At 50.2% G+C, this 12,307-nt stretch overlaps 1 protein-coding gene across 3 annotated transcripts in view; it reads left to right on the top strand.

The window, feature by feature from the left end:
- Window positions 1-12,307, top strand: part of LOC126779882 (cytoplasmic FMR1-interacting protein) — a 66,870-nt gene that overhangs the window by 6,499 nt on the left and 48,064 nt on the right. For all 3 annotated transcript variants that reach the window (XR_007670414.1, XR_007670415.1, XM_050504017.1), the window contains exons 9-20: window positions 233-353; window positions 1,247-1,438; window positions 1,878-2,092; window positions 2,686-2,816; window positions 3,081-3,251; window positions 3,609-3,691; window positions 4,557-4,699; window positions 5,638-5,811; window positions 6,003-6,141; window positions 9,951-10,037; window positions 11,259-11,458; window positions 12,160-12,293. Coding sequence is in view for 1 of the 3 variants with exons in the window: in XM_050504017.1 (XP_050359974.1) it covers window positions 233-353; window positions 1,247-1,438; window positions 1,878-2,092; window positions 2,686-2,816; window positions 3,081-3,251; window positions 3,609-3,691; window positions 4,557-4,699; window positions 5,638-5,811; window positions 6,003-6,141; window positions 9,951-10,037; window positions 11,259-11,458; window positions 12,160-12,293 (1,790 nt within the window). In the remaining 2 variants the exon portion in view is untranslated. The remainder of the gene's footprint in view (window positions 1-232; window positions 354-1,246; window positions 1,439-1,877; window positions 2,093-2,685; window positions 2,817-3,080; window positions 3,252-3,608; window positions 3,692-4,556; window positions 4,700-5,637; window positions 5,812-6,002; window positions 6,142-9,950; window positions 10,038-11,258; window positions 11,459-12,159; window positions 12,294-12,307) is intronic.

Below are 12,307 nucleotides of genomic sequence, written 5' to 3'. Positions count from 1 at the left end.
TTCGTAGTTATATCTGTTCTAGTAGATATTTATGATCCACTGGGTTACATTGTTGCTTTTTTTTTTTAAATAAAATATAGCCAATGTTACTCGCTGATAAATTATCTTTCTGTAAATTAAAGATTTTTTAAAATCGACTTAGTAGGTTTTTAGTTTATCCATAACGATAATATTTTGGATATCGAAGCTGATTGATATCCGTTAAAATTAATGATTAATATTTTTTTTACAGGTGGCCACTCTCATCGAGTCCGAACCCGCCCTCCCCCCAAGCGGACCTGATGGTCCACCTGCCACAGATAAGGGAGGAACATCAGAACTACATATCGGAGCTGGCGAGATACAGCAATGAGGTATGTAATGTGTTTTACGATTTTAAGTTTAACAAAATTATTGACTAATTAGTAGGATGATGGTTTGAAAGGATTTTTCTAGAAATTTTAACGTAAATACAATTAATGAATACATTTACTGGTGGTAGGGCTTTGTGCAAGCTCGTCTGGGTAGGTACCATCCACTCATCAGTTATTCTACCGCAAAACAGCAGTACTTGGTATTGCTGTGTTCCGGTTTGAAGAGTTAGTGAGCCAGTGTAATTACAGGCACAAGGGACATAAAATCTTAGTTCCCAAGGTTGGTGGCGCATTGGATATGTAAGCGATGGTTGACATTTCTTACAGTGCCAATGTCTATGGGCTTTACCACCACTTACTTATTCTTACTTTTAATTACTTATTCTATATAAAAAAAAAACATGTTTTTGTCTTATTTATTGGGGTTTTCTCTTGGTGTGGGTTGGATTTGTCCTCCCACCGTACGAGAGTGAGAAAATAATGCATCTGTGTTTGCGCACACACATGTGCACTTTATATCTTGCTTGGCTAGTCTCCGTTATTGATGTCGGGCAGGAATATATAATCTGTATGTATACTAATGTATAGAAATATTATAAACGCGAATGTAACTCTGTCAGTATGTTACGCATTCACGGCTAAACCAAGAAACCGATTTTAATGATTTTTCGTATAAAGTTATATTGAAATCTAACTTTTACCCCCCTCCCCCTCCTTAATACATGGATGAAAACTAGTCATAATGTAGCAGAATTACATTAATAATAATTCCTTTCCCGTCGAGCATCAATTGCCTGATTTTGAACTTGCAATCTCCGTTTAAGACTCACGTTCTAATCCCCTGGGTTACTTTGGTTATGTCGTATAATCTTCCCAATCCCCATTGGTCGCAGGTGACGACGACGTTCAAGGAGGCGGGCTCCGACTCCGAGAATCGCGCCGTGACTGAGCTGTGCCTCCGCGGCCTGCAGCTGCTTTCGTCGTGGTGCTCCGTGCTCACGGAGCTGTGCTCGTGGAAGCTGCTCCATCCCACCGACCACGCCACCAACCCGCGCTGCCCGGCAGAGGCGGAGGAGTACGAGCGGGTAAGGGAAAATAAAACAATTATTACTTCTTTTATTTACATGGTGGTAGGGCTCTGTGCCCACCAGATAGATACCACCCACGCATTACTTATTCTACCGCCAGACAGTAATACTTAGAATTGTAGTGGTATTGTTCTGGTTTGCAGAGTGAGTACCAGGTGATGGCTCACCCGCCATTGTACTGGCACAAAAGAGGTTACATCTTAGTTCCCAAGGCTGGTGCATAAGAGAAGATATAAGAGATGGTTAATGTTTTTTACAGTGCCAATGTCTATGGGTGGTGGTGACCACTTACCATCAGCCACAATTTGCCAAAGTACCGATCACTTTCAACAAATAAAAACTCAATTATAGCACTCATATTACCAGCAGGTGTTTACATGGAATAAGCATGCTTTCATGCTACATAATGTATTTTTAATACGAAGATTACTTCTAGGCGACCCGTTACAACTACACGTCAGAGGAGAAGTTCGCAATGATAGAGGTGATCGCCATGATCAAGGGTCTGCAAGTGCTGATGGCGAGGATGGAGACGGTCTTCGCTGATGCAGCACGACGGTCCATATACGCGGAACTGCAGGACTTCGTGCAACTACTGCTCAGAGAACCCTTACGGAAGGCCATTAAGAATAAAAAAGATTTGATACGCAGGTAAAATTGTGGGGTATTGTCGACCCCCACTTAACCCCTCTTATCACAAACATGCGTTTAATGGAAGTGGTAAATTGGCATATTAATATATTTTTTTAATAGTATAGGTAGGCAGAGGGCCACCTGATGGTAAGTGGTCACCAACGCCCATAGACATTGGCATTGTAAGAAATGTTAACCATCGCTTACATCACCAATGCGCCACCAACCTTGGGAATTAAGATGTTATATGCCTTGTGCCTGTAATTACACGGCTTACTCACCCTTCAAAACGGAACCAAACCGGAACCGGGTAGGTACCACCAGCTCATTAGATATTCTACAGCAAAACAGCAATTTTTGGTATTGTCGTGTTCAGGTTTGAAGCGTCACTGAGTGAGCCAGTGTAACTACGGGCACAAGGGACATAACATATTAATTAATAAATTAAAGTTGGTGGCGCATTGGCGATGTAAGAGATGGTGAACATTTTTTACAATGCCTTACTTATAGGCATCCATCTATTCTATAAAAAAATATCTACCATATGTATATTTTCCAACTGCCATTGCAGTAACGTTCCTTATTCTGTAGTACTCGTAACTCGTCCGCAGTATAATAGTGTCGGTGCGCGAGACGTGCGGCGACTGGGCGCGCGGCTGCGAGCCGCAGCAGGACCCCGCGCTGCGCGGGAAGAAGGACGCCGAGACCAGCTTCACCATCAAGGTGCCGCGCAGGAACGTCGGTGAGTGCAGGGCCCCGCACACCTGGCTGGTTGCCATGCTCTTATGTTTGTATACACCGGTGGTTTCTCATTCAAGTTGTAGCACAACTTGCCGCAGTTATTTAGATACTATGGGGGAGGGTGGTAGATGTCAGGTAATAAATGGGAGTTTCCGGGATGAAGGTCGCCCTTCAAACGGTCAAGCGCGGGAGATGTGGGCGTCATAGTGTCTAGGAGCAATGACCGGCTTCCTGTTTTAAGTATTAAATAATAGCTAATTTCCAGGACCATCATCGACCCAGCTGTACATGGTGCGCACGCAGCTGGAGGCGCTCATCTCCGATAAGTCTGGAGGTCGGAGGACATTGCGGAAGGACCTGGACGCCGCGACTCTTCAGCAGATAGAGACATTCCACAGGCAAAGTTTCTATTGGATGTATATGTTGAATTTGGCAGGTGAGCTGTGTTTTCTTTTTTATTTATTATTCCTGTTTGTTTATTAATGTTATATATTCGATAGTATTTTTGCTATTTTCAGCCATTTTAAAATTCAATTTATAGTATTATAATTATTAAAACTATATAAGCAAATCACGCGGCTTCGCCAGCGTATTATTCAGGTGACAAATATGGCCTGACTCAGTTACAGATACAAAATATTTGAATATTCATGTGTTTAAAATGTTTTGGTTTTGTTAACTCACAAACCATGTGAATATAAATATTCGCAGTTATTTTTAAATCACAGACAGACATACAGAGATTTTCAATTTTTCTTATTTGTGTGTATAATAAATGTTTGCTTTTCAACAGATTCCCTGGCGAAGTGCTGCGATTTGTCCCAGCTGTGGTACAGGGAGTTCTATCTAGAGATGACGATGGGGAGAAAAGTCAACGTATGATTTATTTCATTATATTTTCTATCTCTTTCGCACATTTTTTTGGACATGAATTAATTCTACAATATGCAATTCATAGTACATTTCTCAGGGTTGAATCTTAATCGAGGAATTGTAATAATAATATCCCGGGACATTATTCACACACGGCCATCTGATCCCAAACTAAGCAGAGCTTGTGCTATGGAACCAGGCAACTGATATACTACATATACTACTTTTCTTTTGTAAATACATACTTATATAGATAATTACACCCAGACTCAGGACAAACAGACATGTTCATGCACACAAATGTCTGTCCTGGGTGGGAATCGAACCCACAACCTTCGGCGTGAAAGGCAAGTATCTAACAACCACGCCAACAGCCTGTCAATGTCGATTTGAACTCACCCTGAGATAATTACCACTAAGATTCCAGTTGGGGTTAAACAGTTTTTTAGAAAATAGTACGGTCAGCAAAAAAAACGTCAATTTCCACACATACTTGGTGTTAGGGCTTTGTGCAACCCCGTCTCGGTAGTTACCACCCACTCATGAGATATTATACCGCCCAAAAGTAATATTTGTATGGTTTGAATAACGAGTGAGCCAGTGTAACTACATTCACAAAGGATATAACATCTTAGTTCACAAGGTTGGTGGCGCGTTTACGATGTTCGGAATGCTTGGTGGTGACCTTAATAGGTGGCCCATTCGAAAGTCAGTCAGCCAGCCAGCCAGTCTTGCTGACTGTAGTATTTTCTCAAAATCTGTACAACGATCATACATTGTCACGAAAATACTGATTCTTATAAGGAATAAAAAAAGTTTTGTTTTTAATTTCATTTAACCTATAATAATATTTGATAATTTCCTGCAGAAATGCTTAGTGCGCCATCAGCACAACGAGGAGTGTAATGACCTGATCACCATGGAGAAGAGGATCCAGTTCCCCATTGAGATGTCCATGCCCTGGATCCTGACTGATCATATCCTCCGAAGCAAGGAACCGGCGATGATGGAGTTAGTGTGTTCTCTATTCAGATTATAGCTATCCTGTGCCCAATCGGTGGTATGGCTCCGATAAGATTTGTCAGAGTTGGTACCATAAATTTATTCAAAGTGTAACCCAACAACACCAACTATTGCTGTTTGGGAGTAGAATATATGATGACGGGTTTGACAAAGCCACCGGGTGCAATAATAATATTGCAGTCGCTTTCTTATGTAAGGAGCTAAACTTCAACTGACTCGTTGGTCTACTGGCCTGATGTAAGGCCGTAGACCCGGAGGTCCTGGGTTCAATTCCCAGGTCGGGCTAATAAAAAGTTATTGGGTTTTTCTGTCTGAAAATTCTCAGTAGCAACCCGGAGTCTGGAAGTTGGAAGTGTATACACTCCCGTGCCTCGGAAAGAATTTAAAGCCGTTGGTCCTGCGCCTGAACTCTTTCCGGTCGTATGTGCACCTGTGTTTGCGCACACACTCGTGCACTGTAATATCTCCTGCGCAGTTGGCTAATCTCTCATGAGATTGGCCGCCGTGGCCTAAATCGGTCTGGAGGACATAATTATTATTATGGAGCTAAAAAGGGATAGCAAGTCATCAAGTTTAATTCGATTGTTACTTTTGACAACATGGTATGGTGGATTAGCACGTGCTAATTATGATAATGGTGACGATGACGGTGATAATGATGATGTCATCATCTTGATGACGATTACGATGATGATGATGACAATGACAATGAAGATGATGATGACAATGACAATGAAGATGATGGTGATTATGATGATGATGATGAGGTTTTCCGTGCTTTTGGTTTATGTTTTTATTACTATTCCTGTTGTTGTTGTTGTTTATTTTAATGTGATTGCATGTTTTAATTTTCGCCAGCATCACTCCACTGATTACTGAGTACAAAAACGTTTTTATATATTTTCTATTTATTTGACTTCCCACAGATACGTCTTATATCCGCTCGATCTCTACAACGATTCAGCTCAGTACGCGCTGACGGTATTCCGGAAGCAGTTCCTTTACGACGAGGTCGAGGCGGAAGTCAATCTCTGCTTCGATCAGTTCGTCTACAAACTCTCCGAGCTTGTCTATGCCCATTACAAGCAACTGGCTGCGAGGTGAGATTCACATCTTTTTTTTTTGGTTTATGAATGAGATATGAGGCTTGTGATAAATAAAATCATAATTTTTTTATTAATTTGAATTTATTACATATTTTTACAAATAGCTGTAGTACTTGAGTAACAAATATATTGAAATTTGATTGATTTTGGAAGCTGGCTGTAATGAGTGTGTGTGTGTGTGCTAGCATGCTGCTGGACAAGCGGTACCGCGCCGAGTGCGCGTCGCGCGGCGCCAGCACGGGCTGCGGCGCGGGCCGGTACGCGTCGCTGCTGCGCCAGCGGCACGTGGCGCTGCTCGGCCGACACGTCGACCTGTGCGCGCTCGTGAGTATAGCACGCGACACGTCACGTCGCCCCGCACTACACGGTGTGACGTCACACATCACGCACGGGCTGCGGCGCGGGCCGGTACGCGTCGCTGCTGCGCCAGCGGCACGTGGCGCTGCTCGGCCGACACGTCGACCTGTGCGCGCTCGTGAGTATAGCACGCGACACGTCACGTCGCCCCGCACTACACGGTGTGACGTCACACATCACGCACGGGCTGCGGCGCGGGCCGGTACGCGTCGCTGCTGCGCCAGCGGCACGTGGCGCTGCTCGGCCGACACGTCGACCTGTGCGCGCTCGTGAGTATAGCACGCGACACGTCACGTCGCCCCGCACTACACGGTGTGACGTCACACATCACGCACGGGCTGCGGCGCGGGCCGGTACGCGTCGCTGCTGCGCCAGCGGCACGTGGCGCTGCTCGGCCGACACGTCGACCTGTGCGCGCTCGTGAGTATAGCACGCGACACGTCACGTCGCCCCGCACTACACGGTGTGACGTCACACATCACGCACGGGCTGCGGCGCGGGCCGGTACGCGTCGCTGCTGCGCCAGCGGCACGTGGCGCTGCTCGGCCGACACGTCGACCTGTGCGCGCTCGTGAGTATAGCACGCGACACGTCACGTCGCCCCGCACTACACGGTGTGACGTCACACATCACGCACGGGCTGCGGCGCGGGCCGGTACGCGTCGCTGCTGCGCCAGCGGCACGTGGCGCTGCTCGGCCGACACGTCGACCTGTGCGCGCTCGTGAGTATAGCACGCGACACGTCACGTCGCCCCGCACTACACGGTGTGACGTCACACATCACGCACGGGCTGCGGCGCGGGCCGGTACGCGTCGCTGCTGCGCCAGCGGCACGTGGCGCTGCTCGGCCGACACGTCGACCTGTGCGCGCTCGTGAGTATAGCACGCGACACGTCACGTCGCCCCGCACTACACGGTGTGACGTCACACATCACGCACGGGCTGCGGCGCGGGCCGGTACGCGTCGCTGCTGCGCCAGCGGCACGTGGCGCTGCTCGGCCGACACGTCGACCTGTGCGCGCTCGTGAGTATAGCACGCGACACGTCACGTCGCCCCGCACTACACGGTGTGACGTCACACATCACGCACGGGCTGCGGCGCGGGCCGGTACGCGTCGCTGCTGCGCCAGCGGCACGTGGCGCTGCTCGGCCGACACGTCGACCTGTGCGCGCTCGTGAGTATAGCACGCGACACGTCACGTCGCCCCGCACTACACGGTGTGACGTCACACATCACGCACGGGCTGCGGCGCGGGCCGGTACGCGTCGCTGCTGCGCCAGCGGCACGTGGCGCTGCTCGGCCGACACGTCGACCTGTGCGCGCTCGTGAGTATAGCACGCGACACGTCACGTCGCCCCGCACTACACGGTGTGACGTCACACATCACGCACGGGCTGCGGCGCGGGCCGGTACGCGTCGCTGCTGCGCCAGCGGCACGTGGCGCTGCTCGGCCGACACGTCGACCTGTGCGCGCTCGTGAGTATAGCACGCGACACGTCACGTCGCCCCGCACTACACGGTGTGACGTCACACATCACGCACGGGCTGCGGCGCGGGCCGGTACGCGTCGCTGCTGCGCCAGCGGCACGTGGCGCTGCTCGGCCGACACGTCGACCTGTGCGCGCTCGTGAGTATAGCACGCGACACGTCACGTCGCCCCGCACTACACGGTGTGACGTCACACATCACGCACGGGCTGCGGCGCGGGCCGGTACGCGTCGCTGCTGCGCCAGCGGCACGTGGCGCTGCTCGGCCGACACGTCGACCTGTGCGCGCTCGTGAGTATAGCACGCGACACGTCACGTCGCCCCGCACTACACGGTGTGACGTCACACATCACGCACGGGCTGCGGCGCGGGCCGGTACGCGTCGCTGCTGCGCCAGCGGCACGTGGCGCTGCTCGGCCGACACGTCGACCTGTGCGCGCTCGTGAGTATAGCACGCGACACGTCACGTCGCCCCGCACTACACGGTGTGACGTCACACATCACGCACGGGCTGCGGCGCGGGCCGGTACGCGTCGCTGCTGCGCCAGCGGCACGTGGCGCTGCTCGGCCGACACGTCGACCTGTGCGCGCTCGTGAGTATAGCACGCGACACGTCACGTCGCCCCGCACTACACGGTGTGACGTCACACATCACGCACGGGCTGCGGCGCGGGCCGGTACGCGTCGCTGCTGCGCCAGCGGCACGTGGCGCTGCTCGGCCGACACGTCGACCTGTGCGCGCTCGTGAGTATAGCACGCGACACGTCACGTCGCCCCGCACTACACGGTGTGACGTCACACATCACGCACGGGCTGCGGCGCGGGCCGGTACGCGTCGCTGCTGCGCCAGCGGCACGTGGCGCTGCTCGGCCGACACGTCGACCTGTGCGCGCTCGTGAGTATAGCACGCGACACGTCACGTCGCCCCGCACTACACGGTGTGACGTCACACATCACGCACGGGCTGCGGCGCGGGCCGGTACGCGTCGCTGCTGCGCCAGCGGCACGTGGCGCTGCTCGGCCGACACGTCGACCTGTGCGCGCTCGTGAGTATAGCACGCGACACGTCACGTCGCCCCGCACTACACGGTGTGACGTCACACATCACGCACGGGCTGCGGCGCGGGCCGGTACGCGTCGCTGCTGCGCCAGCGGCACGTGGCGCTGCTCGGCCGACACGTCGACCTGTGCGCGCTCGTGAGTATAGCACGCGACACGTCACGTCGCCCCGCACTACACGGTGTGACGTCACACATCACGCACGGGCTGCGGCGCGGGCCGGTACGCGTCGCTGCTGCGCCAGCGGCACGTGGCGCTGCTCGGCCGACACGTCGACCTGTGCGCGCTCGTGAGTATAGCACGCGACACGTCACGTCGCCCCGCACTACACGGTGTGACGTCACACATCACGCACGGGCTGCGGCGCGGGCCGGTACGCGTCGCTGCTGCGCCAGCGGCACGTGGCGCTGCTCGGCCGACACGTCGACCTGTGCGCGCTCGTGAGTATAGCACGCGACACGTCACGTCGCCCCGCACTACACGGTGTGACGTCACACATCACGCACGGGCTGCGGCGCGGGCCGGTACGCGTCGCTGCTGCGCCAGCGGCACGTGGCGCTGCTCGGCCGACACGTCGACCTGTGCGCGCTCGTGAGTATAGCACGCGACACGTCACGTCGCCCCGCACTACACGGTGTGACGTCACACATCACGCACGGGCTGCGGCGCGGGCCGGTACGCGTCGCTGCTGCGCCAGCGGCACGTGGCGCTGCTCGGCCGACACGTCGACCTGTGCGCGCTCGTGAGTATAGCACGCGACACGTCACGTCGCCCCGCACTACACGGTGTGACGTCACACATCACGCACGGGCTGCGGCGCGGGCCGGTACGCGTCGCTGCTGCGCCAGCGGCACGTGGCGCTGCTCGGCCGACACGTCGACCTGTGCGCGCTCGTGAGTATAGCACGCGACACGTCACGTCGCCCCGCACTACACGGTGTGACGTCACACATCACGCACGGGCTGCGGCGCGGGCCGGTACGCGTCGCTGCTGCGCCAGCGGCACGACGTAACACCTTACGGCTGCATCACACCATGCAACATGACAAAATGTCGATATCAACGTTTTTTATTGCCTAGATCATTTGGGCGCTCCTTAATTTTCTGAACTAATTTTAAATTATATTTCAACAGCGGCAAAGTTATAATATTTGTAGTATATTCTATCTTAGTATAAAAACAAAAAAAAACATTGTATATTATAAAATTGATATAAAATTTATTTTGCAGGTCGCTCAAAGAATAAACGCAGATATGCATCGCGCGTTGGACGCGGCGGTCGCCAAGTTCGAAGCCGGCGACATAACGGGCGTGGTGGTGAGTTCAATTTACAGTACACAAGGTGCCTTCTTTCAATGTCACTAATTTATTTCCAGCCAGTTGTGTTTGCTTTTGAATGATTTTGTTTCTGTACATGTATTATTATTATTTTTATACGTATTTTAGTTATTAATACTTATGTAAAAATCGCTAGCAAGCCAAAATAAAAAATGAAAGTAAAAAAAACTATCGATATACTCTCGACTTTCTTTGTCCAAAAAGACGTTACTTTTACATATTTTTGACTGCCTTGTTGGTCTAGTGGCTTGATATAAGGCCGCAGACCCGGAGGTCCTGGGTTCAATTCCCAGGTCGGGCCAATAAAAAGTTATTGGGTTTTTCTGTCAGTAAATTTTCAGTAGCAGCCCGGAGTGTGGAAGTTGGAAGTGTGTACACTCCCGTGCCTCGGAAAGCACGTAAAGCCGTTGGTCCTGCGCCTGAACTCTTTCCGGTCGTGTCGGATTGCCGTCCCATCGGATTATGAGAGTTAGGGAATAGAGAGTGCACCTGTGTTTGCGCACACACTCGTGCACTTTAATATCTCCTGCGTAGTTGGCTAATCTCTCTTGAGATTGGTCGCCGTGGCTGAAATCGGTCTGGAGGACATTATTATTATTATTATTTTTACATAATCCATGCGATTTTCTAGAAATAATTCTTAATTAATGTATCTTTGATATGTAATAACATAAAACTATTCCATTTAACTAAATATATCCAATATAATTTTACTACCAAAGTTCCGATAGCAACTTCGCCGACACTTAAAACTCAAAAATCCATAGTGTATACCACAGGATATACAAGATCTCGACCAATAAGATCGCGTCAGTTCAAGGCTGTTTATTTGTCTTTACTCCTCTTGTGGTAGGAGTAGGCTATAGAGGGTAAAGCCGAGATGGCCCAATGGTAAGAATGCGTGAATCTTAACCGATGATCGTGGGTTCAAACCCGGGCAAGCACCACTGAATTTTCATGTGCTTAATTTGTGTTTATAATTCATCTCGTGCTTTACGGTGAAGGAAAACATCACGAAGAAATCTGCATGTATCTAATTTCACTAAAATTATGCCACATGTGTATTGCATCAAACCGCATTGGAACAGCGTGGCGGAATAAGCCCCAAACGTTCTTTTTAAAAAGGAGAGAAGGCTCTAGCCCAATAGTGGGACATTCACAGACTGTTAGTAGAGGGTTATGTGTACGGATTGTCAACAGGAACTCGAGGGTCTGATCGCAGTCAACCGCCTCTGCCACAAGCTGCTCAGCCGCTACCTCTCGCTGGACGAGTTCGACGCCATCCTGCGGGAGTCCGACCACGGCGTGCTGGCGCCGTACGGACGGATAACTCTGCACGTTTTCTGGGAGTTGAACTACGACTTCTTGCCGAACTATTGTTACAACGCTGCGACTGATCGGTGAGAATTGTGTTGATGTTACTTAACTTGGTGGTTGGGGCTTGTGTAAGCCCGTCTAGGATGGTACCACCCACTCATCACATATTCTACCACCAAACAGCTATAGTTAGTTTTGTTGTAGCCAAATGGTTAGGGACGGGGATCTACCTATGTAATTACAGGCAAGGAATATAACATCTTAGTTCCCAAGGTTGGTGACGCATTGGTGATGTAAGGGATGGTTAACATTTCTTACAATGTCAATGTCTATGGGCGTTGGTGAACAGTTACCATCAGGTGGTCCATAGGCTCGTCCGCCTTTCTATCCTATAAAAAAAACTACCTTTATAAATATATATAATATAGGTTTTGTTATGGCAACACTGTGAGTAAATAAAATATATTTTGAATCACACGCATTATCTATCTATGTATAAGGCGGTACTGAATTCTGGATGACATCTTGTATGAAGGAAATCATATAGTATTACTGTTTATGTCTTATCTCCATACATTCATACATACATGCACAGCCCAAATTACTGGGGTTGCTTTTACACAGCAGGTTAACACTAAGGGAGGATTTTTGAAAATTTAACCCCTAAGGTAGTGAGGGGATAAAGGTTTGTATGAAAATCCTTCATATTTGGAGAAAGACCTTTGGAAAAGCCGCGAGTAAATCGTTGGTAATTAAATATGTATTGATAAGATTTTGTCTGTAGGTTCGTGAAATGTCGCGGTATACAGTTCGCGCCGGTGGTTCAACGCGAGAAGCTGCAGCAGTTCGGGCACGCCATGCTGTGGGGCTCCAAACAGCTCAGCTTGGCGTATTCGGCTCAATACGCACAGTACAATGGTAAGCTAGGAGCT

Source organism: Nymphalis io, chromosome 30 (genome assembly GCF_905147045.1).
Source record: "Nymphalis io chromosome 30, ilAglIoxx1.1, whole genome shotgun sequence".
Classification (NCBI taxonomy): Eukaryota; Metazoa; Arthropoda; class Insecta; order Lepidoptera; family Nymphalidae; genus Nymphalis; species Nymphalis io.
This window is presented reverse-complemented; position numbering and strand designations above follow the sequence as displayed.